Raw genomic sequence first — 26,288 nt, forward strand, 5'->3', positions numbered from 1 at the left:
GTTCATTTAAATTTTAAATAATAAAAGAGTTTATACTTTTTTTTTAAAACCAATATAACAAAAGAAAATTTGTTTTACTGTGAACAGCACACTACCAACATCATCTGCATCATTGTGAATATATGCAATTAACTACTGTCAGCACAAATAAATTATGGGGATTTTTTAGTTAATTTCTTAGAGAATATTTAAAAATATTTATTATTGGAGAGAGCAATTTTAGTTTTAAAATGCAAAAAGCCAGCGGAAAAGAAACCTATCTTATTACAAATACTCTCAATTGTTTACCATTTCTGCTGGACGGTCATTCGGTTTTGATAGATTTGCGAAACGAATCATCTGTGGCCGGACGTATTGATGCCACTGGAACTGATGGTTTTATGAATATTCACTTAATAGATGTAGTGTTTATAGATAGATATGGTCTTCAATATCCCTTCGAACAGTTTATGGTGCGTCCACGTATGATACGTCAAATACATTTGCCAGCACATTTAGATGCTGAAAGCGCCATACGTGACTGGTTGGATCACGGTCGGAAACCGCTCAGGAAGGCGCCACAACGAAAGGGAAAAATGACCTTTAAAGAAAAACGCGCAAAGCAAAAACACATAGAGGTTTTGAATGAAATATCAAAAACCCAAAAATTATAATATAAGCCGCTAAGTAAATTAATAATTTTGTAATCAGTAATTTTTTTATTCTTTATTTTTTAATTACAAAAACACTTTATTTAGTATTTATACGTATATTGACAATAAGTACTGCATATAAACCAAGCCTTGAAGTTAAGAGAAAATAAAAAATGATTCTTTAAATCAGTAATTCAAATAAATATTTGTGTACGCAATTACACAGAAAAAATTCACGGCGAATCCAAACAAGATTCAAGTAAAGAAAATATATGTGATTATGTATTTATTGTGATGATGTTCTTAAATAAGTCCAAAAAGGAAGTAGGCAACTGGCAGTATAAGCGCAGCCTTGGCGTTGGAGAGACCAAAAGCAAATATAGCCAGCTTCCAGATGCCATAGTAGAAAGCCAATTGAAGGGCAACATGTAACGCCAGCAAACTGTAAATAGAAAAGAAAAAAGTAATGGCGGCATTTGTAATTATTCAGCGTATTTGCTTACATCTTATCCTTCTTTCTGGCAGCTGATAATGTTTTCGGTGATTCCTTGCTTAGATACTGACGCACGCCCATAATCGTGTTGAGGAAGTAGTCATCCCAAGCTAAATCGCCAATGTCAATGAAAAATGTTTCACGATCACGTGGATCCAACTGCTTTGAAAGCGCCAACGTGTGTTTGCTGTCATAATGCCATTCAGTGAAAATAAATTTCTCCAAAGTATTCAACGAATTCCAGACACTTTTATGCAGGCGTATAAGACTGTAAAAGATATTGTAAAAATTTAGTTAATATTCGTATGCCTATGGACAGAATTTTACATACATGGGTCTGCCACCGCTAAGTTTGGTGACCAAATCCAGGAAGAAACCGGGTATAAAGTGAAACAGTATAGCGCCTAAACGGAAGAGGAATAAGCTCTTGACCAACTTGAGATTTGGATACCTGAAAGAAAATATATGCAATGTAAGAAGCAATTCGTTAGCGCAAATAATTATTTGCTTATTACCAAACAGCAGACACCAGCGGATATTCATGGAGAAATGCATTAATTTTATTTATCAAGAACTCGAAACGGAATGGCTTGTACGTGCTGGAAGTGAGATGGAAAATTTGTAGCTCAGCTGGTTTGCCGGCGTTTTTGACTCTGCAATGAAAAGGAGAAAGATAAATAACAAAAATTATGTTTAAATGTGCATAGAAATATTGTCTCAATTTGTTTATGCATTTCTTCAAAAAAAAAAAAAAAATTGTGGCGGGAAACAAGGATGATAGTTAAACCCACGGATTTATAACCGTTGTGGGCACCGAAGGCGTAATCCCCTCCATAACTCAATCTGCCTGCTCTTGCATTAACGGATATTTTCATATGAGAATAAATCCGGCCAAATAGAGCGGCTTCGTTAAAAGTGCTTCAATGTTTATGGTTTTGTGCAATTTGTAGCACTTACGTCGGGATTCGAACATGTCGACGACTATATACCTTAGAATGCTTATGCATAACACCTAAACAAGTTGAACTAAAGTAGCGTTCATTAAACTGCTATTAATAGCGCGCTACTATGCTTGTGTAGAAATTCACCACACTACTACTACTAAATTCAGTTATGTGTTTATGTGGGATGTAGCATGTTTTCAGGCGCAAATATAGCCTGGGCAGAAATTGCGTTTGTGTTGCAAATAAAGTCAGTAAGCAAATTTCAATTAATTTTAGCAAAAAAAAAAAGTTTATGAAATGAGAAGAAAAGTATGTTGATTTATGTATGTAATGTAATTGTTAAAAAAAATCATATAGAAGAAGTAATTAAAAATATTTTTTAATAATAGAAAAAATAATGAACACAATATATGACGAAATAGCAAATAAAACAACTTAATAAAAAAATGAAAATAATAAAGAAAAAAATAAAGTAGCAATAAAGAAAAAAAAAATAAAAAATATTAAAACAAAAAACCTAAAAATATAAAAAACTAGCATTAAAAGAATAAGAATTATTACTAAAAAAAAATTATGGGGAAAAAATTAATTAAATAAAATTAAATGAAAAATATGTAAAGAAATTCTATAAAACCAAATATGAAGAAAAATAATCGCTTTTATTAAAATAAATTTTTTTTGAAATAAAATTAATTTGTTATACAAAAAAATAATTAAAATAGGTTAACATACATATGTACATAGTACATATGTACATACATATGTACATGTATACATGTTTATAAATATTAAAAATTAAAAAAAAAAAACAAAATTAAAAAGAAAAATAATGAGAGAATTCAAAATTAAATTAAAATTAATAAAGAAAAAATATTAAAACAAAAATTTAAAAATATGTATGTATATACATACATATGTATGTATATAAAGGAACAAATGAAAAATTAATAAAAAAAAATTAAAAGAATAATAAAGAAAAAAATCAAAATAAAAAATATAAAAATATTAAAAAATATAATTAAAAAATTGTTACAAAAATAAAAAAAAAATAAATTTACATAAATAAAAAAATTAAGTTAACGAAATTTGTTATAAAAATATGTAAACAAATTTCTATAAAAACCAATTAAAACCAAAAAATTATTAAGAAAAAATATGAAGAATATATTAAGCAATATTAATTAAAATAAAAAAATTAAAAAAACGAAATTAACAAAAAAAAAAAAGAACTTTAAACAAATTGCTATATGTAATACCATTTTAGAAGATAGTTGACATTACTAAAATAATTAATAAAAAAATACAATAGAAACAATTAAAATGTAACAATATAAGAAAGTATAAAGAAAATATGTAAAGAAATAAGAATAAAAAAATTAAAAAAGGTGGTAATAAAAAAATAATAAAAAATAAAAAAAAAAACAGAAAAACTAAAAATAAAAGTAAAAAATTATAAAACAAATTAAAAACATTAAAAACATTAAAAAATATAATAAAACAAATAAAAATTATTACAAGAATATATCAAAAAAATTGAAATTAAAAAAAATGGTATAACGAAATCACTATAAAAATATGCAAACAAATTGCTATAAAACCAAATTAGAAGAAAATAGTTGTTACTAAAATAAAAACAACAATGGAAAAAAATAATGGGATAACAATAAAAAATATTTAAAAATTATAAGAAAGTAAAAAAAAAATGTTTAAAGGAATAAAAATTTAAAAAAATAAGAAAAATTAAAAATATTAAAACAAAAAATTTAAAAACATTAAAAAATAGAACTGAAAAATATACAAAAGTTATTAAAAAACTATAGAAAAATTGAAATAAAAAATTGACATAACAAAATTTATTATAAAAAATATGTAAACTAATTTCCAAAAAAGTTGATGTTACGAAAATAATAAATAAATATACTAGAAAAAGATAATAAGATAACAATTAAAACTATAAAAATATATGAAAAAAAAACAATAAAAAAAAATAATAAAGAAAAAACAATTATTAAAAAAAACGAATTGAAAAATACATATAAATACATACATATATGTATGTACATATCGTCACCTGAAATGCAAAATAACGTAACAACATTTTCGGAAATTTACAGTGGCATGAATGAAACACGAAATAAACTGGAACATGAGTGAAACAAAATTTTAATATCGGTTAAAACTAGTTTATATTTGATCGGAGAACCAGAAAATGTTGAACATATGTAATATTATGTAAGTAATTTGAAGTAGTGAAGCGTAATCTATAAGACATTCAATTTCGAATTTTTTGCTGATACGTTATTTTGCATTTCAGGTGACGATATGTACAATCACAAAAATATATAAAAGAAATAAAAACAAAAAAATAAGTTAACAAAAATATTTAAACAAAAATATGTAAACAAATTTCTAAAAAACCAAATTAGAACAAAGTAAATTGGTTAAATATACAACAATTTAAAAAAAAATAAAGAAAATATTAAAAATATTTTTAAAATTAAATAAAAATATTTAAAAAGAAAATAAAAAGGTATGAAAAAAATTAAAAAAATATACATATAATAAAGTGTTCCAACAAAAAAAAAATTGGAATTTGAAATTATTAAAAAAAAGAAAAAAATAAAATAAATACAGTATAATATAAATATGTATGTACATATGTATATACATATGTATGTATATTAAAAAATATTCTAAACACTAAAAAAAAAATAAATGAAAAGTATTAAAAAAATAAAAAGTTTTAAAAAATATATAAAAAATAGCTATAATCCAAAAATTATTTGAATTTGAATTAATGAAGATAAAATTAAAACAAAATCTTCTATAATACAAATAAAATAATGACAATAAAAATAGAAACACTTTTTTTACTCTCCACGCAAACTTATAATTATTTCACAATAATTTAATGTGCAAATTTTCCCAAATCGAACTCTGCAATTTTTCTGTTCATTTTCATTAATTATCACTCATCCGGCACACAACTTTGTGGTTACTTGTAAGCAAACTACATACAAATACAAAATTTTGCGTAAACCCGTAAATCAAATGGACAAATAAACATAGATCACATGTGCGTATGTATGTTCAAATGTTTATAAAAATTTTTGTATGAAAAGAAATACAGAAAGCGGCTGCGAAATGTTGCGTGACAACTTTGTATGGTATGTTTATTTTTACGAGTACCTACTCGTATTTGTATGTGTACATATGTCTGTTTTGAGTGCCGGCTTTAATAGTCAATGACTTTGCTACACTAGAATTGTTTACACATACTAGTTTTGCTGAAACATAGCATGTATTTATACTTACTTGAGCGCATTTACATAGTAACCGGTTGCGATGATTGCATTCACCACCACGTCGACAGGTATGTAATCCATGATAATGGTCGGATCTAAAGGTAAACGACGCAGAATGCCACGAGAAGCGCCCATAAAGAAGCCTTGTGGGCCATTCTTCGAGATTGTCCAACCGGGCGTTGGCTGCTTCCAGGCGGCAGTGACTGCGAATGGGCGGAACAAAATGCAAATATATTAACAATTAATAGTAATTATGTATCAAGATGTATGTATGTATGAAAAATATAAAAAAATTTAGATTTCTTTTATTTATTTTTAACTTACTCATGCTTGGTCGCACAATGCCGCATGGAAAACGTGAGGCCACATTGGCCACTTCGTGTTCGGCCAAGTGTTTGGTGAACGTGTACGTGTTGGGATGATCTTTCAACAACCTGTTGATAACAAGTTTTCATATTAGTGCATTTCAAATTGATTATGCTTTACAACAACAAACAAATAATATAATTAAAAATCGGCTTACTTGGGCTCTAACTCTTTGAGCGCCTCATCGCTTAGCGTTTCAGCCAAGTGTATGACCTTCTCTGGATCATCTGGAGATGGATATAGTTTTTCCTCCACTTCGGTAATATAGGAGTTTACATAAGCGCTGGAGACATGTACAAGAGCCTGGAGCACAAAAAAATACACCATACATAAATCCATATGTCAAATAAAAAAGTCTTTCCTACAAGAAAGTCAATTAGACCAGCCAGTTTGTATGACAGCTAAAAAAGAGAACACTTTCACAGCTTTACGAAGCAGCTGTTTTAGCCAACGAGCGCGACACTTTACGTCATGCCCATCCCCGTGATCCCCGAATCTCAATTTGGAGATTCGACAAATGGTAAATCAACACAAGCGGGCGAAATGGATAGAGTACTTGTAGTCACCTCCATCACTCACCATCGGCGTGAGTAAGCTTTGGACTACTATCAAGGCTTTGTCTAATCCGAAGAGACTTTATAACCGAGTTGAAATTCAATTTAATGGGCATGCCTCTTGGGACACAAAGAAAAGTGCGAACAAAATAGCATCAATTTACACTGCTGTTACCCGACGGCTGCGCGAAATGCAAAAAAAAACACTTACTTTCACTGATGAGCAGGTTCAGAATGTCATCAACAAGGCAAAATTATCCAAATCCATTGGCCCTGACGGAATCATCATGTATATGCTAAAACATCTAGGCTCGACGGGAGTATATTACCTCCCCAAGATCCTCAACCTGTCGCTTACCGCTCTTCAAATACCCTATGTGTGGAAAGTCGGGAGAGTGGTACCATTACTGAAACCTGGAAAACGTGTCAACAAAGGGCAGTCCTATCGTCCGATAACATTCCTCTCCCTAGCAGGAAAGACACTTGAGGCCTTGTTACTCCTGACCTTCACTCACCACCTGAAAGTAGCAAACCACCAGCATGACTTCCGAAAAGCGCACAGTACCACCGCAGCACTTAGCGTCATAAACGCACAGATAGTTCGTGGCCTTAACCAGAAATCACCCTGTGAGAGAACAATCCTCTTAGCATTGGACTTGTCAAAAGCCTTTGCCACAGTCAGTCACACAAAGTTACTGCAGGAAATCGAAAAAACTACGCTCCTTCCAAGACTGAAGAGGTGGACCATGAGAAAAATTAAACAAGGGGTTCCAAGGAGTGGTGTCCTCTCGTCCAGTGAAACGCAGACGGGAAAGCTTCAGACATGTCAGAATACTGCCTCTTAATGTCTCCTATCGATCACCTGCATATGCTCAAAGTAAAGGAGCATAATGAACTCTTTTCCAGAGAGTTTCGGCTGCGATGCTTTAGCAGAAATGGCGTCCACTGGAAGCCAAACCACCACGCATTACAGACGAAGGGCTCGTGTTGCCGCGAGAAACGTGAGTGACCCTTGCGCAACTTCGTTCTGGATACTGTAGCAGGTTAAATTCCTACTTATACAGAATTGACCCCATTAAATGTATGTCCTGCGTCCAATGAGTCTCTGTATGACACTGGTCACTTCTTTGCATGCCCCACCAACCCCACTTATCTGATACCCCTCTCCCTTCGGTCCGACCCCGTCGAAACAGCACGTTTCTTGGGCCTGCCGTTGGATGACGTCGACGGCAACTTAGCTAATCCTTACCGTCCTAAACGGGGACTAGGTACCCGCTAAATCTTCATTTGGATCGGTCAGTGTGGGGAGAAAAGGATGTGTGGACTGAGTAACTACTTCGCATATACATATATAGACGGACGGACAAGGCTAAATTGACCCAACTCCTACCGCTGATCATTTATACATACATACATATATCATTTTATATGGTTTCCGTCAATTTCTACTGACTGTAACAAAATTCGTGGCTTAGCTGTACAAAACTCACCTCCAATTTGGACAGTTGCTTACACAACTCCACCACACGTCGTGTGCCTAATAAATTAATATTTGTGGTCTCTTTGAGCGATTGAAAGAAATCCAATGTGGCTGCAGAGTGAAAGACTACATGCACATTGTCGATCAACACCTGACGTTCCGTTTCGGAGATGCCCAAATGCTCTTGACCCACATCACCTTCAATGGGCACAATCTTATCGAAGCGCTTCTCATCGATTTTCAACTCTTTGAACTTGTCGAAAACGGAATTCTTGCGTATGTCTTCCAAACGTTGTGCCACCGTCTTGCCTTTTTTGGGACGCATCAGCAGATAGATGGTGCCAATTTCGGGTATGTCGCGCAATAGCTTTTCAACAATGGTAACGCCCACAAATCCGGTGGCGCCGGTGATGAAGACATTTTTGCCCGTATAAAATGCTTTGATGGGAGAAGCGAGGTTGCTGCAATAAAAAGAAGAGAAGAAGCAGGTTAATAAGTTGAAGCTGTTCGCCTTGGAAATATTTGTGTAGAAAATTACGGCAGAAAAATAGTTAGAAACTGATAAGTATCTTGCAAATTACTATTGTTGCATGTGAAAATGTTATTGTAGGTCGCAAAATATCTTGTAAAAATTGGTACTTCAAACATCCCACTAACCTTTGAGCGTGAATCACTTAGGTTACTCCTTAAAACTTCAGAAATGTTACGTGGTATGTTCTTCATCAAATTATATCAAACTAAAGAATCGAAGATTAACCGGAGATTGCACCAAACGGTATTAATTTTCTTATTAAGAGTCTAGTAAAAAATTTAAGGAGAGGTTACGAAGGTGCAATCAAAATCCGCGTCACTTGGACACTCTACAAAAGCCCGGTAGTGAGGGGAGAAGCGCAATTGTGGAGTCAAACCAAATAGTTCATCAAATGAGGTGTTGTAAAGACGCCTCTGATCGAAACTGATCATTCTCTACCTCTTCACGGACTTATCGTGCAAAGCCATTCCATGATTTCTCCGTATTAATTCTTGCTGCTTCGCTTTTGGAAGCGGACTGCGCCATTTTTTACACAATTGTTGGATTCCTTTTATGCTGGTAGATCTTCTATTGGTACATCTTATTTTTAAAAACCCAAAAAGTTGAGTTTTGACTTCATTCGGTTAGATTTATTTTCAAAGTTTCATTCCTGATTCATTAGCTTTAATACTGACAAATCGAGATCGTGGGAACTACAGAGGGACCCGAAAGAGTCCATGGGCCATCGTGGGCAACAGTTAGAGCACATCCCCTTAATGCAGGTTTTTGTGGTCGGATCTTGGTTTGAGGTCTTATAAAATCCTGTTCGTCAGAGAATTGAAGGCAATTTCTTGTTTTAGGATCGTTTTCTCATTGTCTGGTTAGCAGCCATCTGTCACCTAAGTTCTGATTAAAAATATGGTTCTTTACCGAAAGAAGGAGTTAAGTGAATCCGAACTTAAATGACAGATGTCTGCTAACCAGACAAAAGAGTCCTTAGTCTAGTAAATATTTTAAAGACCGTTTGTATCTGACTTCGTTTTGAGAATGTTCGGTTCGGTACTTTCTTCACATTTTTACTCATTTTGCACAGTTTTTTTGAATTTAATTTTTGATTTTATTTATGGCTTCGATGTCGAGTTGATAGGAGATTTGAAATAATCCCTAACTCTCAGTTCTAGCAAAATAATTAATCGAAAACCGTTCGGTGATCTGAGTAGATTAATGAATTATAAAGTTTATCCTCGTCATAAAAAGCTTGGCCCATATACTGTGTGAACCTTCTTGCAGATTTTGAATCTGGGTTATCTATATAACATTTTTCATTGACCCTGGAAACCATATAGTATTTCAGCTCGAAGGTGAGCGCCAATAAGACTTGATTAATAATTAAAGATATAAACCTTACGATCATTAAACAGCGATGCTTCACAACAGGATACAAAATCAGTAAACGTCATTAAGAAATCACGGAGCATAATTTGAAAACGTTAGATATTTTTGTGCTTAAATTAAGTTATGTTATGTTAGGCAACATTAAAGGAGTCTTAAGGAAAGTCTTGAGGCATTTTTCCCTCGAAAGAGTAATGACCAGTTACAATCCCTATAAATAGGAAAAAGTTAACCTTACTGAGGGCGAAGAGCTCTTTAGACCTTTTGAAGTTTACTTTGTGCCAGAATGATCTTGTGGCCGAGCAAGTACTTTTTAGGCAAACGATTTAAAGTTTTGGTGCGAACAAAGAATAAGCTATTGTCAGATAAAGCTGGAAAGCGTCAACAAGTTATTACTGTGCATCCAACCGAAGCAGCCGCACGCATGAAATAATGCTTCGTAAATAATGAAATTTATTGATCATTCGAAAAATACAAAACAAAAGTTACGAAGCCGGCAATATAGTAATCAACAGCGAACTTAAAATGAAATGTTGAAAGTTTGAGTGAGTGTAGTAAAAATCAAACCGAGTCAATAAATTTCTATATCAGCAACACACACAAACGTAAGTCCATATGTAAGATACTAATCATAAATATTACATTTGTTTACGTAAAAGCGACTTTGTTGCACTCGAAAACACAATTAGTTTGCTATAATTTTCACGGATGTTTTAAAGGGTGTTTTTTTTAGACGTGTGGTTTCCAATGAGCCCCTGCTTTTTTCGTTGGAATTCGATGCTGACGTTGTTGGTGGTTCCAAGATAGACGAAATTATCTACGTCTTCGATGATTATGACTGTCAACAGCAACGTGGAAGCCAAGTCGCGAATGCGACTACTGTTGGTTTGTTTGTTGACAGGAACATTAACACCAACACCAATAGCAGTCTTGAAATCCAACGTAGAATCACTCTTGTCAACGGGCGCTACTTTGAACTGAGTAGGCAATTGAGAAGTAAAGTCCCCTCGCGAGGAACAAAGACCAAATCTACAAGTCACCCATCATTCCTGTTCTGATATAAGGTGCAGAGGCATGAACGATGACAACATCTGATGAGTCGGCGTTACTGGTACTCAATAGAAAGGTACTGCGGAAGATTTATGGTTCTTTGCGCATTGTAAAATACCGCAGTCGATGGAACGATGAGCTGTACGTGATATACGACGACATTGATATAATTCAGCTACACTGCCTAGGTCATGTCGTCCAAATGGATAAAAACACGATTCCCGAGTATTCGACGCAGTACCCGCCGGTGGAAGCAGAGAAAGAGGAAGACCTCCACTCCGTTGAAAAGATCAGGTGGAAAAGGACTTGGCTACAATTTATACGCAATTTGGTTAAGAATTTCATAATGAACAGGCATACTTCAGAACAATGTTGGCGAATCTTGCAAATTTAGTACTAAAAATGTTTCGGTTCGACATAATCGCCTAGCAGTGTCGGTAACTCGGGTAACTATGGATCGGTTTCGCATCGCTTTAACTCTAGCTGATAATGTGTATCATTAGAGACGTCATAAAGCGCGCCCAGAATACGCTATGGCTGCTGTGAAGTACAGTATTGAAGAAGTGCACAATAGTTGGAGCTGTGCGCATCCACTTTATGGAAGTTTTTGTGCGAGGATCTTGGTTTGCGGGCTTACAAAGTCTCACTCGTGCTTATTGAAGCCGAACGACCAACAAGTGCATTGCACTTTCGGTGAATTTTGGCTCATTCACCGGATCCCGATTTTCACAAGAAAATTTTGTTCAGCAATGAAGCTCACTTTTGGTTGAATGGGTACCGGAATAAATAAATTGGTAAAACTGTCTCATTTTTGAGATGAACATGCATATCCATGTAACGTTACATTCTCAAAAAGTCATAATTAGATGTGCTCTATGGGCAGAGGGAATTATGGGTTCATGTCTCTGCAAAAATGAAACCGGTTATTGGGTTAGATGCGATGGGGTACGCTATAGAACTATGATTAAATACTTTTCCGGCGCCGAATTGGAGTAGGTTGATGTGGACGACCTTTGCTTCCAACAAGGCGGCGCTACATGCCATGCAGCCAACGAAAAAATCTATTTATTGAACAAAATTTTTGGTGAGCGCATTAGCTCGCGTCTTGGACCTGTGATGTGGCATTTAAAGATCGTAAGATTTTACACCGTTGGACTATTTTTTGTAAGGTCAGGTGTAGTCGCTTGTCTGTGCAGTTAAGCGTGAGTCTATTGAAGTCTTGGAAGAGAATGTTCGGCTCGTTATAGCCGACATACGACTCCAATTGCTGCAGAAAAGAGTTGAAAAATGGGCCACTTGGCTGGAATTTTGTTGGGCCAGTCACGGCGACAGGCGTCACTAGTCTACAACCTTGTTTAAAACAAAATGACAAGCTCTTATATCTCTATAATGAAGCTGAATTCTTGGCTTTAACATTAAATAAACGCGTTTTATTTCTTCTTGAAAACCACATGTCTAAAAAAAAGCACCCTTTACTACGCTCACAATTAGATAATTGGATAATCATCCATCATATCCAGTATATAACTAACTTTTGAGAACGTGTACATGATATTCAATCCATCTAACGTTTAAATCTTACGCGCTGAGCAAACTTTACGTTAACGATCGCCCTGAAACCCGCCAAAAACTTTCCGCTTTGAAATTGTGTAAATATGATTGCTAAATCGAGATTCATAAGCATTTAAATTTTGAAGAGAAAGTTACGGCATGCAAAGCTATTAACTGGCTATCTGTTGATATTATATACTACTATACCTATATGGACAAACACATCTAAAAATATTTATTTATGCGCCAAGTGAATTTACATATGTACATATTTACATATGTATATATTATATAAAAATGTTTAACGTTTTTAGACCTTTTTTATGCTTCTCAACTCTGCCTTTAAGCTATTCAGTTGTATGTTTATCTATAAACACGCACACATACATACATATACTTTTTACGTTTATTTAATTTTTCTTTTTCCTCTATTGGATAATTTAGTATTTTTTACGCCACTTGGACTTAGATTGAAGTTCAAATGCCAATCGTCAACTGTGTGTGCAGCTGGTAAGACAGGTTTTTACAACAACAAGTTGTTGGCTAACTTTTTGTGATTACATAGTAGAAAACGAGTTAACACCATTTAAAGTTTTTTTGGATTTAATAAATTGTAATTGCTTGGTTTTAGCCTGGAATAGAGAGCTAAATCATATAATGGCTTAACAAGTTAAGTCTAAGTTCGAATGGATCACATATTTAATTAAATACATAAGTATATTCTGTACTTTGAATAGCTTTATAAATCGAACTGCTTTCAATATATTAACTTTATTACGAGGTTCTTAGGTATAAAGTGAGATACGAATCTGGGAAGTAATTTGTTAGGTAGAAAATTTAAATTAAAAGCAGTTTGAGATCCTGTGTTTCATCTAGGTTAGGCTAGGTTAGATTACTGATCGAGGATCGCACGTGGGCTGTAGTCCTTTGTGATGCCATAGAAAAAAAGAACTGTATTCGGACTTATATATAGGCGTTTACTTTCAACTGCATCCAGTTCGGTGGGATGTCGGAAGGTAAGCGCTCCCTCCCAAAAGCGGGACAGTCAAGAAGGAAGTGTTGAGTTGTTTCCATCTCATCTTCTTCCATACAACTTTTGCAAATGACGTTTGGTAACATTCTCAACCTTACAGCATGGACGCCAATAAGGCAATGGCCTGTTAAAAGCTCCACAACTGAGGGCAAAGAGATCACTAGATCTCCTGCGATCAATCTTGGACCAAAAAGACTTTTGCGAAAGCGCATGTACCGATAGTGGCTCAGAACTGGTAAAGCTTCCGCGAAGTCCAACAATCTTGTTGTAGAACACAAGAGGATACAGGTGCACCGACAGCTTTACAATTTTCTGCGATTTGTGTTTCATCTAAGAATGATAGTTTTTAAAAAAATTTTAAGTTCTTGATAGTATTGGAGATTTTCAGTCAGATATAACAGCAAAAAGCAGCTCAGTTTAATCCGGTTCACTGGTTTTTTTTTTTGTTCTTAACAATTTTTATCGCATTTGCTGTAGCGATAACTCGAAGACAAATGATCCGAACATCATGAAATTTTTCTATGCCTGTTCTGTGTTTAATTCTATATATAATACAATGACTAAATCGGTTGGCAGGCCAAAAACGACCAAAATTGGGGGTGAAATTCAAAAAAGACACGATAACAAACGCAATGAAGGTTCAACGTCGAGAAGCTGCAAACACAATAGACAGCCGAACGATTTTCTACTCGACTTGCACGCCTGCACTCCGAGAGCACTCATCAGTAACTCGATATAAGGGAGCTGTGGGACGACATTCCAACTTCCTTACGTACAGCTGCAAAAGAAACCATTGGTTTTCGGAAAATGCAAAAGAACAGCTGTGAAAAACGAGACCAGTTTGCAGACAAAAAAAGAGAAAGCCCGAAATGCATGAATACGAAGAGCTTGACAAGTTGGCCGACAAACTTAAATTACTCACAGATCCAAACGGTGTTACGATCGCACAAAAAAAAGCCTTTGGCCGGATAAAATCTGGGTCATTCCGGTGCGTAGAACCGGCTGTCGTGGGAATCGACAAGCTGGCCGACAGGGGCAATGCTCGAAAATTCCACGAAAAGATGCAGCGACTCATAGAAGATTTCATGACCGGAGCCTACTCTTGTAGAACCCCACTATAAGATCTAGTGACTGATGGCCTACCGAAATTATGGAGGAAACAGTTCTCCAGCCTGCTGAATGGCACTGAAAACATTATGGTGAACCCGATTCCGTAATCGATGGATATGGAGCAGACGTTCTTTTGTCCGACCATGAAGAAGTTTGAATAGCAATTATTGAAGTCCACCGTCAACAAACTGATTGGAATTTATCAGTGTGGCTTAAGGCCTGGAAAATACAGCAAACCAGATATTCAACATGCGCCAAATCTTGGAAAATACTTATGAATAAAAAATCGACACACAACACCTTTTCATCGATTTCAAAGATACTTTGGACAGCACGAAAAGGAGCTTTATGCCGCTATGTCTGAATTTGTTATCACCGTAAATATATTACGGCCGTGTAAACTGACGTTGAGCAATACCAAAAGCTCCGTCAGGTTCGGGAAAAAATTCCCCGAGCCGTTCGATACTGAACGAGGTTTCAGACAAGGCAACTCCCTATGATATTGATATCATTGGCCTCAATTGAAGTCTGCACCCAGACAACTCCGTCAGGATCGGGAAAAAATTCCCCGAGCCGTTCGACACCGAACGAGGTTTCAGACAACGCGATTCCCTATGATATTGACCCTACAAGTCACTCATCATTCCCGCCCTTCTATATGATGCAAAGGCATGGACAATGACAACATCTGATGAGTCGGCGTTACGGGCTTTCGAGAGAAAGATTCTGCGGAAGATTTATGGTTCTTTGCGCATCGGCAACGGTGAATACCGCAGTTGATGGAGCGATGAGCTGTACGATGACATTGACATAGTTCAGCGAATCAAGAAACAGCGGCTGCGCTAGTTTGGTCATGTCATACGTATGGACGAAAACACTTCAACTTGGAAAGTATTCGACGCAATACCCGTTGAGGGAAGCAGAGGAAGAGGAAGACCTCCACTGCGTACGAAAGACCAGGTGGAGAAAGACTTAGCACATGGATCTCCAAATGGTACTAAACCGTGAAAAGGAAGAACGACTTGTGCGCTGTCGCAGATTGGGCTATAACAGCGTAAACGATGTCTACAATAAAGAAGAAGACGAATGCATCTGTGGACAAAACTATGCGATAAGTTGTAAAACTTAATAAAGTTGTCTGTAAATTGCGCAATATCAACACAGAGAAGCAAATTCGAGGTTATAAGCTCCGCTTGCGTTTATTTATAAATTGAAAAACATTTTGTATCTTCTTCAAGTCGGTTACTTGAACTCTACAACCATATTACATAAGAATACCTGCTTCTGGTGATGTAAGAAATCGATTTATTGTCTTATGATGTTTAAAGTCCAATCGATTTAATATTGCAAAATAAACATTGAGTCGGTTAAGCAATAGTAATAAAACAATAAATAACTATATGTACAGATGTACATATGTATACCCCCAGACACGCATATACAAATGTATGTATGTACATATGCATAGTCCGAAAATAGTTTAGAAAAAGCAAACTTCCTTATATTACAAATAAATTGTGTGCTTGCTGAACGCCGCTTCCAATGTGCGCACCATTAACTCTGCTCGCAAGTCAAGCATAGCAATGCGCATGCTCGCATTCGCGGAGCCACAAGTGAAAGCAGAAAGTCGTTACCCAACCAACCGCTAATGCTACGAGCAAAAATTATTAGCAAACTGGCAAGTAACTAACGGCGAGAGTCAAACGGTAGCAATAATAAAAACATACACACTCGCTCAATCAGAAATGTAAACATGAGCACATCGCCGCAAAACACGGCCCATAGAAACAGTTCGTGCGCTCATGCATGCAGATGAGACCAATGAAGAAACCGATATTCGTGTGGAAGATTTCTGGCGCTTGTTGGAAAAAGAGTAGCCCGCAGCGTAGTGCTGTTGCGCTTCAAACCTAGTCGATGAGCAGATAAGAAAGTGCTGTAGGTTGTACATAACTGTTGTTTAGGTTAGGTTTTCGTCTATTTGGACCTTGCAACACTTGCTCGACTAACGGTGCACTGTATTAAGTAGTGGCTTTCGTGTGGTGTAGTCTAATTAGCGTGGAAATAATTTATGATTTTATGCTTGTAATTTATAATTATTATTTTTTGAGTTTCTATTATTAATTTTTGGTGGGAGGATGCCGTTCATTAAAAATCCATATTTGCATGCGTGACTCTGATAGAGCATGTACATACATATATAAATATATTTATACTAATATAATATTAATAACATTTTTTTGTAGTCTTTTCTTTTTTTAATTTTCTAATTTTCTTTAATTAATTTCTGAAATAGTCGAAGAAATGCAGCAGAGTGTGAATTCGGCCTGTTAAGTGAACAAAGTTATAATGAATTTAGTAAAAAATTTGTTACATTACTAAAGAATGTATATCCAAATTAAATCAAGTTAGCAGAGAACAATAAAAAAGCGACGAATGGAACTCGTAAGATTAGAAGGCACGCAGTTTTTAAGAGTTATACTAGACTTTCTAGGTTAAGTTACATTAAATACGCCTTCTCATTTTAGCTCGCCTACAAACGGGTGTTTTTTGGCTACCCAGAGGATACTTGGTCTAAGACCGGAAGTGGTGATCTGCTGGAGTCATATATAAACGAAACGTTTCTGGCCACTCCCAAGTGAATGGCGATCAGAGAACTTTCCTCACCCGCGTGAACGTCTACACATGGCTCCATGATACGTCACTGTTGAGTCATAACTTCGAAGTCGTAGATAAATTCGTCTAATTTGGACTCAGCATTAACACCAACAACAATGTCAGCCTCGAAATCCAACTCAAAGTAACTCTTGCCAACAGGTGCTACTTCAGACTGAGCAGGCCATTGGGAAGTAAAGTCCTCTCTCGTTGAACAAAGACCAAACTCTATAAGTCACTCATTATTCCCGTCCTGCTAGATGGTGTAGAGGCTTGGACGATGGCAACAACTGATGAGTCGACGTTGCGAGCTTTCGAGAGAAAGGTTCTTCGAAAGATTTATGGTCCTTTGCGCATTGGCAACTGCAAATACCACAGTCAATGGAACGATGAGCTGTACGAGATATACGACGTCATTGTCATAGTTCAACGAATTAAGAGACAGCGGTTATGCTGGCAAGGTTATGCCGTCCGAATGGATGAAAACACTCCAGCTCAGAGAGTATTCGACGCAGTACCCACCGCCGGAAGCAGAGGAAGATCTCCACTCCGTTGAAAAGATCAGGAGGAGAAGGACCTGACTGCACTTAGAATCTCCAATTGGCCCCAAAAAGCGAAAAGGAAGAACGGCTGGCGCGCTGTTGTAAACTTGGCTATAACCATTGAAGCGATGTTTACGCCATTGAAGAAGAAGTTCCCTTCAAGAGTGATACACTGTTTATAGTGACTCTCCAACTTTTCGATACCACTTTTGTAGTACGATTTGTCCTTTGTTTCAAAATAGGCCTCAATTTCGGCGATCACCTTTTCTATCGACAAAAATTTCTTTCCAGCAAGCATTCTTTCCAGATCAAGGAACAGAAAATAGCCACTGGGAGCAAGATTGGGAGAAAACGGTATATGCGGAAGCAATTCGAAGCCCAATTCATGGATTTCTGCCATGGTTTTCACTAACTTGTGACAAGGTGCACTGTCCTTTTGTTTTTTTTTGTTTTTCCCCAGCAAGCCTTGTTTTCAGATCTGAAAACAGGAAATAGTCGCTGGGAGTAATATCTGGAGAATTCGGTGTATGCGAAAGCAATTCGAAGCCCAATTCAAGGATTTTTGCCATCGTTTTCACTAACTTGAGACAAGATGCACTGTCTTGATGAAACATCACTTTCTTTTTCTGCTAATTCAGCCTTTTTGAAGGAAAGGACTAATTAAAAATCATATTTATGCAAGATGTTAGGGACTTTGGTTTGTGGGCTTACGAAATCCAATTCGTGCAATAATTGAAGCTGAACGACTATCAAGGAGTGTCGCACTTAAGTTGAATGAGTCCAAAACGGGATTGCCACCGATTCCGATTTCAAAAATTTTATTTTTTACAGCGATATAGCTCACTTTTGTTAGTAAATAAAATTGTCGCATTTAGAATAATGATAATCCACAAGCCAAAAAATCAGTGTTTGGTGTGTTCTATGGGCAGAGTCATTGGTTATTGGTTTATAGATCTTCAAAAATGGTCTCTAAAATCGCGCGATTTAACAACACTGCCTTATTTTTTTGGGGTTTTGTAAAGTCGTTTGCCTGCGTAGATAAGATCGAGACAATTGACGTCTTGTAAGAGAATATTCGACGCGTTATTGCTGTAAAAAGTGACCGAAAATTGGGCCCCTCAGATGGAATTTATTCGAGCCAGTTTCCATACAAGTACTTGATTTTGATTAATCATTTTGTATGACAGCTATTAGTTATAGTTTTCCACCATATACAGATCTGACAAATTGGCGCCATCTTCGAGAGAAAAAAACGTTTAAACATTTTCAGTATATACAGACAGGCGGACATGTCAAACCTAATATACCCAGTTCAGTGTATAAAAATTCAAATATAAGAACTTCTTTTATATTCATCTAATACTTTAACTGTCAGTAAAAAAGAAAATTTGTATTCCACTCCAACCCTGCGAACTCGGTAAGTAATGAGTCATATTTTTTTATTGTGCAGGCACTGAAGCAAGGCTGTAAAATACCAAGCGCTTATCTGCATACCTGTCCCACTTAACTCATACTACGAGCTGTGCTAATCAACAAATTAAACTTTGATTTGAGAAAAATATTATTTTGTTATTATAACAAATAAGATAAGAGCAGAATATGCATAAATAATATGTATATATGTATATACAAATATAGTTATATACATATATATTTATATATGAAAAAATTCTAATTTTTTTAGATAACTTAAAGTAGAAGGGAACTCGCTAAATATCAAATTTTTAGAAAAAAGGTTGAGAGTAATGTGTATATTACATAAGCCCGCATATATTTAATGTATTAGGTAATTATAAATGTTTTTATTTCAGCAGAATAATAATATTTGTTGTATTAGTGCTTCGCTAAACAGGAACTAAATACCTTAATGAGTCTATTAAAATAGCGAGGAACTTGAACTTAGAAGTAAAAAAAATAAGATTTAATGTCAAGGGTTTAGAGTGCCGCGTTTCATAATTATATAAATGTAAGTATTTATTTAGCAAATAAATAATAATAGGCTATTAGCCTAGAGCTAAAAAAACATAGCACTTATTTGCCAGGTTTCTATTATTAGAATTTAATTTTTTTGTTATTGGCATATTATATTTTATTTGACGGCTACAAACATAAAAATCTTATACCTGGGGTTTGAGAAATCGTCTAACTTTTAGAGGCTGAAATATTGGGTAGTCGAAAAAGTTTTTTCGTATTTTGTCGCTAGGTGTCGTTGCAGTCGTACCAGTACTAGCAATCACATTGGATCATACCATATATTATTGGATAGGAAGATGAGTGAAAATAATGAAGAAATTCGCTATATTTTGAAATTTTTGTAGAAAAAAGGAAGATTGCCTTGCAAGCCACCAAAGAAAATTGTGAAGTTGATGTAATTACAGAAAATATTGACCAGGACCGTCACATAAGCAGCCATCGCTAAGGAACTTAACATTCACCATCAAACGGTTTTGAACCATTTAAAAAAAAGTTGGCTACAAAAAAAAAGATCGATGTTTGGATACCAAAAGAATTATTGTCTGTGAAAAATTGAATGGACCGAATTAACATTTGCGATTCTTTGCTGAAATGAAATCGAACCATTTCTGAAGCGAATAGTAACAGGAGACGAAAAGTGAATCAAATACGACAATAATGTGCGAAAAAGATCATGGTCCAAGCGTGGTGAAGCTCAACAAATGGTCGCTAATTAGGATAGACGCCTTGAAAGGTTATGCTGAGTGTTTGGTGGGATTTGAAAGGAATCATCAACTATGAGCTGCTCCAGCCTGATCAAACAATTAATTCTACATTTTACTGTTAGCAACTGATGAGATTGAAGCAAGTAATCGAAAAAACGGCCAGAACTGATCAACAGAAAGGGCTTCGTCTTCCATCAAGACAACACACACATCTTTGATGACGTAGCAAAAGCTGACAGAGCTTGGCTGGGAAGTTTTGATACATCTACCATATAGTCCTGACCTTGCATCATCGGACTACCATTTGTTTCGGTCAATGCAGAACTCTCTTAATGGAGAGAAGCCTGTGAAAATTATTTGTCACAGTTTTTCCCCGACAAAACAGGAAAGTTTTACACTATTGGAATAATGTTTCTAGCGGAAAAATGGCAAAAAGTAGTCGACCAAAATAGTACCTATTTGGTTAGTTAAAGTTCAATATAAATAAAAAAAAAGTTGAAGTCTGATTATAAATACGAAAAGGCTAGCAATATTATCCATCATAACAGTTACTAATATCACCTTATAGTGATTTGATCTAACTACGTGCAATCAATCAAAAGCAAACTAGAGAATGAGTGAAATCGCATGGCTCTCTCTGAGAACTCTTAAAATCTTTTCAAATTTTTTTCGTAATATGAACTGAACGTCAATTTGCCGGTTATTAATGAGAGTTCATGGGAATGAAATCTGGCCGGCAAAAACAAGTGCAAGTGTTTTAATTCTTTAATTGTTTACGCGATGTATTTTTACATATAAGATAAATACATATTTACAGAAGTATGCATATATAATACATAAAGGTGGGGTGAAAAAATCGCTTGGCAGTAAATTTTCTGCAAATATGTTTTGCAATTAATTTTTTTTAATTGGCTTATAAAATTCATAAGAAAAAAATTTACTTTGATATAATCAAATTTTAACCGTTAATATCTTTTAAAAGGTAAGGTTTACGAAAAAAACGTAAGAGATCACTTGAAGAGCATTCAATTTCCTACAAAAACTAGTGCCGACGGCTGATTATAGGGTGCTGAAGGTCATCAACTCCGGCAAGTAGGATGTCAGCCAGAACTACATACTCCAAATAAACAAGTCGGCCTAGAAAATTTTATACAGAAGGTTCGGGAAGATAACATTTACCCTTATCTCGAAAAGCGCAACCCGTCTGATAATAATTTCCATACGCTGGTGGAGCTCAATAAGGATCTAGCTGAAATCCATGAAGAGACCTTGAAGCAGCATGATGCAGAAGAGGGTGATCCGGTGATGCAACTCGATCCCGAAGAATAAATCTCATCTTAACCGAGTAGGTACTTAAGATAAACCCTCACAAATGCAAAGCCGCCTCTGCCGAGCTCCTCTCTCTCAATTTAGAGAAGATCGGCTGGTGTGCGGCCTCATGGACAACCTCGGAAACCATGGTTTCCGGATTATATTAGCCATAAGTATGTACATCTATAAATATATGTACATATGTACAAGGTAAGAACTGTTACACTGGTGAGAAGAAGTATGCATTCATATCTTGAACCAAATTTCTACTCAGCTGTTCTCAGAAATTTGATCCAAATTCCGTTTCGTAACTCTTTGGAAGCTAATTTTTCTCGGTCACGTTTTATATGAGAATCCAAATAGTTTGGATAGAGTATTACTGTTGCGTACATCCTTGAGGTAATAAGCACGGAATCTATGAAACGAGCAAGCAAGCGGTTGAAAGCGAGATATAAATTTTTATATCTGATAATATGTAGTGTACATACTCGGAGAGATGATTAATCAATTTAGCAGAGTACCAAGCGAAAAAAAAATTTCAGTTTTTTGGGCCACCCTAATACATTCATATGTACATATGTATATCCCTACTAAATCATCAACTCAATTTACTTTAATTAATTTTTATTCCAAGATGAGACGCTATAACGTCGCGTTGGCGCTTTTTACCACACAACATTGCATGGCTTCGGCTGCTGCCAGTTGCCGACTGACCTTGATGCACGATGAACTGCAACATACGAGCGCAGCTACAACCTAGAAGGCCATGCAGTCGAGAACGTGTTGCAAGCTGTTTTCGGAAAATTACTGCAAACAGTTAATTACCGAAAATAGGCAAAAAAGCAGAACCAGTATAAAAAAAAAAATAAAACAAAAAAAAACAATGTCTGTTTTTGAAATTACAAAAACAAAGCAATATTACCAAAAAGAAATTTAGTGGACTATGAAATTATTTACCGCCCACAAGCGCGCTAATAAGCATGCGGAAAAAACCTACAGTACTTAATATAAATATTTAAAGAGAGACAAGTGTATGATATGAAGTGCCCAACCCTACAATAAAAACAAACTTTAACGAGCATAACAATAAGAATAAATACAACAAAAAAAAATGAGAAAATGTTAAATATTCTACAACTTACTCGGCCATTTTCGTGCTGATGCCGCTGCTTGATCTACAAAATATGCAGTGCTCTTGTTGATGTTGTTGTTCTACTGCTGTTGTTGCTGTTACGCTCTTTTACTTCACTAATCTCTATTTACTAGCGTATTAAAACATGTGAGACTTTCACGTCCCGCAAGCGAACCTAAAAGCAAAAACCAAGTAAATATGTATGCAAGCACATACAAATATATTTATGTGTATGTAAGTCTTTCACAAAGCTCGTCAAAAGAAGATTGCTGTACGCGCATTCTTTTCGAAGTATATGTATATGTATGTATGTACACAACAACACTAATAAGACTTCACTGTTAGCCGCGTTTTTTGTTTATTCACACTTGTTTCATTTGTTGTTGCTGGTTTTGTTGTTGTTGTTGTGCTGCTACAGCTGCCGCAGTATCGTGTGTGAATCAATTCGGCAAATATTCAGTGCGCTGCGCCACACAAAAAATACAACCGGTGTATATGGCAGACAACAATAAAAACAACAAGAAAAGAAAGCAACAATTCAACAAATAAAAAATGAGTTGGAGAAAAAAAAAACGCGAAAGTATTTCTGACTTTTACGTCAAACTCTTTTCGATTGCATTTCGTTACATTTGTTGTTGTTTATAATGGAGTGTTCATATTTTTATACGCACAGCTACTGCAGTATTTTTTTCCTTTGTTATACCTTTTTTTTATCTACACTGCGGCAATTTAAATAAGGTCTAACATGAGATTCTCGCGTTGACACACAGTGAGGCTATTTTTATTGCGCACAAAAATCACAAGCGACGCGTTTCGCGGCCAAAGTTGAACTGAATCGGCGCAAATGGCTACGGCAAGCTTTAGTAGCAGAACTCGGTTGGCGCAATTGGGAGCGTAATGTGTTTGAAAGCTTTGAAAAAGAGTAGTAATTAAAAAAAATATAAAAATAAATGAAATAAAGCTTTTTTTATTTTTTTAATGTGACTATATTTGTAAGAGTGTGTGGAACTAATTTTAACTTAATTTTTGTATGAAAAGTTAGAGTAAACCACAAAATTTATAAAAAAAGTTAAAAATTTAAATTTTATTTTTATACAACCGATGTAAATAACAATATAATTGGGAGATAAGAAATAAATAAAAATTATAAATAAATAAAAATAAAAAAAATTTAGATGTTATGTTTAAAATACTTTTTTATATTGCATGCTAAAAAATTAAAAAAAAAAATAATAATAAATGGTCAAATAAAATATTGCGATTGATAAAAATAATTATATTAGAAATATTAGTGGTAATAATAAAAACTAAGATAAAGTATTTCAGAATAAATAAAATTTATCTTTCTTTTAATATTTTGTCGAATAATTGATAAAATAATATTAATAAAAAAATAAAAAAAATAATCAAAAAAAAATATTTCAATCCATAAAATTATTATACTTGTATCAGGAATTTTAATAGCGATAATAAAAAAAATATGATATGATATATGATTTCAATATTAATAGAATTGATTTTTATTTTTTAATATTTTTTTATAATATTTTATTTCATAATTAATAGACATAAATAAATGGACCGATTAATTATATTGGTGGAAAAGAAATGAAAAATATTAATAAGATAATACAAAATTATAAAAAATGAAAAAAATATTACGATTGATAAAAATAATTATATTAGAAATATTAAGATAAAATATTTCAATATAAATAAAATTTATCTTTCTTTTAATATTTTGTCTAATAATTGATAAAATAATATTAATAAAAAAATAATAAAAAAAATAATCAAAAAAAAATATTTCGATCCATAAAATTATTGTACTTGTTTCAGAAATATTAATAGCGATAATAAAAAATATGATATGATATATGATAACAATATTAATAAAATTGATTTTTATTTTTTTTAATATTTTGTTTAATAATTATTAATCATAAATAAAAAGACCGTTAAATAATATTGGTGGAAAAGAAATGAAAAATTTTAATAAGATAATAAAAAATTATAAAAAAAAATAAATTTAGATGTCTTGTTTAAAATATTGTTGTAATTGGTTGCTGAGAAATTAAAAAAATATATATTAACAAATAAAGAATCAAATAAAATAATACGCTCCATGAAAATAATTACATAAATATTAACTTATAATTACTTTTTTGACTTTATTCAACCTAAAAATAATAAATTTAAATTTGGTTCGAATTTCTTTGTAAATATTTATTTAATTTTTATTAACATTTTTTTGACAAATTATACAATTTTTAAGGTATTTTTTTGCAAATTTAACTATGTATATTTTTCTTATTATTAATATTTCTATTTTTAATAAAGTTCCAAATAAAATACAAGCTTTAAGTGGCTTTAAAATAATAACATTTCACTCTACTACTAAAAAATACATAGTTGCTACTGTGCTAACAAGTATTGCATACGTTTAGGCGTACATAAATATATACATATTCTGTATCATATGTTAGTCTGCCGTTAAATTCGAAAACGCAAAAGTGGGGAGTTAAGGGGTTATATACCTTTAGAAGGCCGAAAAAAAGCGAATTTTCCAAATTATTTCTGAGAACACTTTTAAATTTATTGATCTAAAAATCTGTAGACATATTATAACTGTATTTTAAGACTTAGCATTAGTAAAAATATTTATTTGGAAAAGAACTACAGCTGATCTCGGGAAGCTTCTCTCAAAAAAGACTAAATCTCTGAACTAAATGCTCTGAAATCAAAAACTCAAACAGATTTCGTTAAAGAAATGTTAAATCTAGTAAATCAAATCGAAGAAATAAGCAGAATAAAATTATTTGACAAAATTGCGGTTTCTCAAAAAAAAAAAAATAAATCGATTTTTGACCAAAAAAATTGATTTCTGCCTTAAATTGTTTATAAAAGAACATTTATCGGTAAAAAAATCTTGAAATAATAACTAAACAAGAAAAAACGTTAACTTCGGCTGCACCGAAGCTGATATACCCATCACAGGTGTATTTCTTTTAGTAACTATGTGTTCAGTTTATATGGAAGCCAAACGCTACAGTAATCCGATCCTGAACAATTTTTTCGGAGATTATATTATTACCTTAAGCAGTAATCCATGTCAAATTTCGTGAAGATCCATGTCAAATGCGAAAGTTTTTCATACAAGAACTTGATTCCGACTAATGAGCAGCTTTTTGAAGAGAAAATGACGTTTGCAAAATTTCAAAACGATATCTTAAAAACTGAGGGACTTGTTCATATACAGGCAGACAGACCGGCATGGCTAAATCGACTCAGCTCAACATACTGATCATTTATATATACTTTATAGGGTCTCCGACGCTTCCTTCTGGGTGTTACAAACTTCGTGAAAAACTTAATATACCCTGTTCAGGATATAAAAATATATTTAAGGAGCTCGTGTTAAAATTTTGAGAAAAACTAACCAAATCAATTTCACCGCGAAACAGTAGGAATAGTCTTTTTCCAGTTTGGCGATAGGGTTTTAAATTCGTCAATCTTGTTTGTGAAGGGTTTGCTGAAGAGTCACCAGTCGCA

The 26,288-nt window shown here is 34.1% G+C and overlaps 2 protein-coding genes across 2 annotated transcripts; one reads left to right on the plus strand and one right to left on the minus strand.

The window, feature by feature from the left end:
• Positions 1-147: 147 nt before the first annotated feature.
• On the plus strand, positions 148-900 carry LOC120770861 (U7 snRNA-associated Sm-like protein LSm10). Its single transcript, XM_040098477.1, has one exon. It carries the CDS (start codon positions 231-233, stop codon positions 651-653), a length of 423 nt encoding a protein of 140 aa, XP_039954411.1. The 5' UTR covers positions 148-230; the 3' UTR covers positions 654-900.
• On the minus strand, positions 700-23,572 carry LOC120770860 (putative fatty acyl-CoA reductase CG8306). The gene is made up of 10 exons (XM_040098475.1): positions 23,440-23,572; positions 22,747-22,911; positions 7,785-8,235; positions 5,898-6,043; positions 5,699-5,808; positions 5,385-5,577; positions 1,641-1,778; positions 1,457-1,576; positions 1,136-1,393; positions 700-1,074 (listed from the first exon to the last, which is right to left on the minus strand). The coding sequence occupies exons 2-10, from the start codon at positions 22,752-22,754 to the stop codon at positions 936-938; spliced, it is 1,563 nt and encodes a 520-aa protein (XP_039954409.1). The 5' UTR covers positions 22,755-22,911; positions 23,440-23,572; the 3' UTR covers positions 700-935.
• Between the last annotated feature and the right edge of the window lie 2,716 nt (positions 23,573-26,288).

The sequence above is a fragment of the Bactrocera tryoni genome, chromosome 3 (genome assembly GCF_016617805.1).
Source record: "Bactrocera tryoni isolate S06 chromosome 3, CSIRO_BtryS06_freeze2, whole genome shotgun sequence".
NCBI lineage: Eukaryota > Metazoa > Arthropoda > Insecta > Diptera > Tephritidae > Bactrocera > Bactrocera tryoni.

Excerpts from the sequence above, each read along its gene's own strand:
- LOC120770861 (XM_040098477.1), top strand. The coding sequence starts at position 231 with ATGCAAAAAGCCAGCGGAAAAGAAACCTATCTTATTACAAATACTCTC.
- LOC120770860 (XM_040098475.1), bottom strand. Across the intron at positions 6,044-7,784 it reads AGCAACTGTCCAAATTGGAG|GCTCTTGTACATGTCTCCAG; the intron begins GTGAGTTTTGTA and ends TTTGTGCTCCAG. Across the intron at positions 1,779-5,384 it reads TACTATGTAAATGCGCTCAA|AGTCAAAAACGCCGGCAAAC; the intron begins GTAAGTATAAAT and ends TTTTCATTGCAG.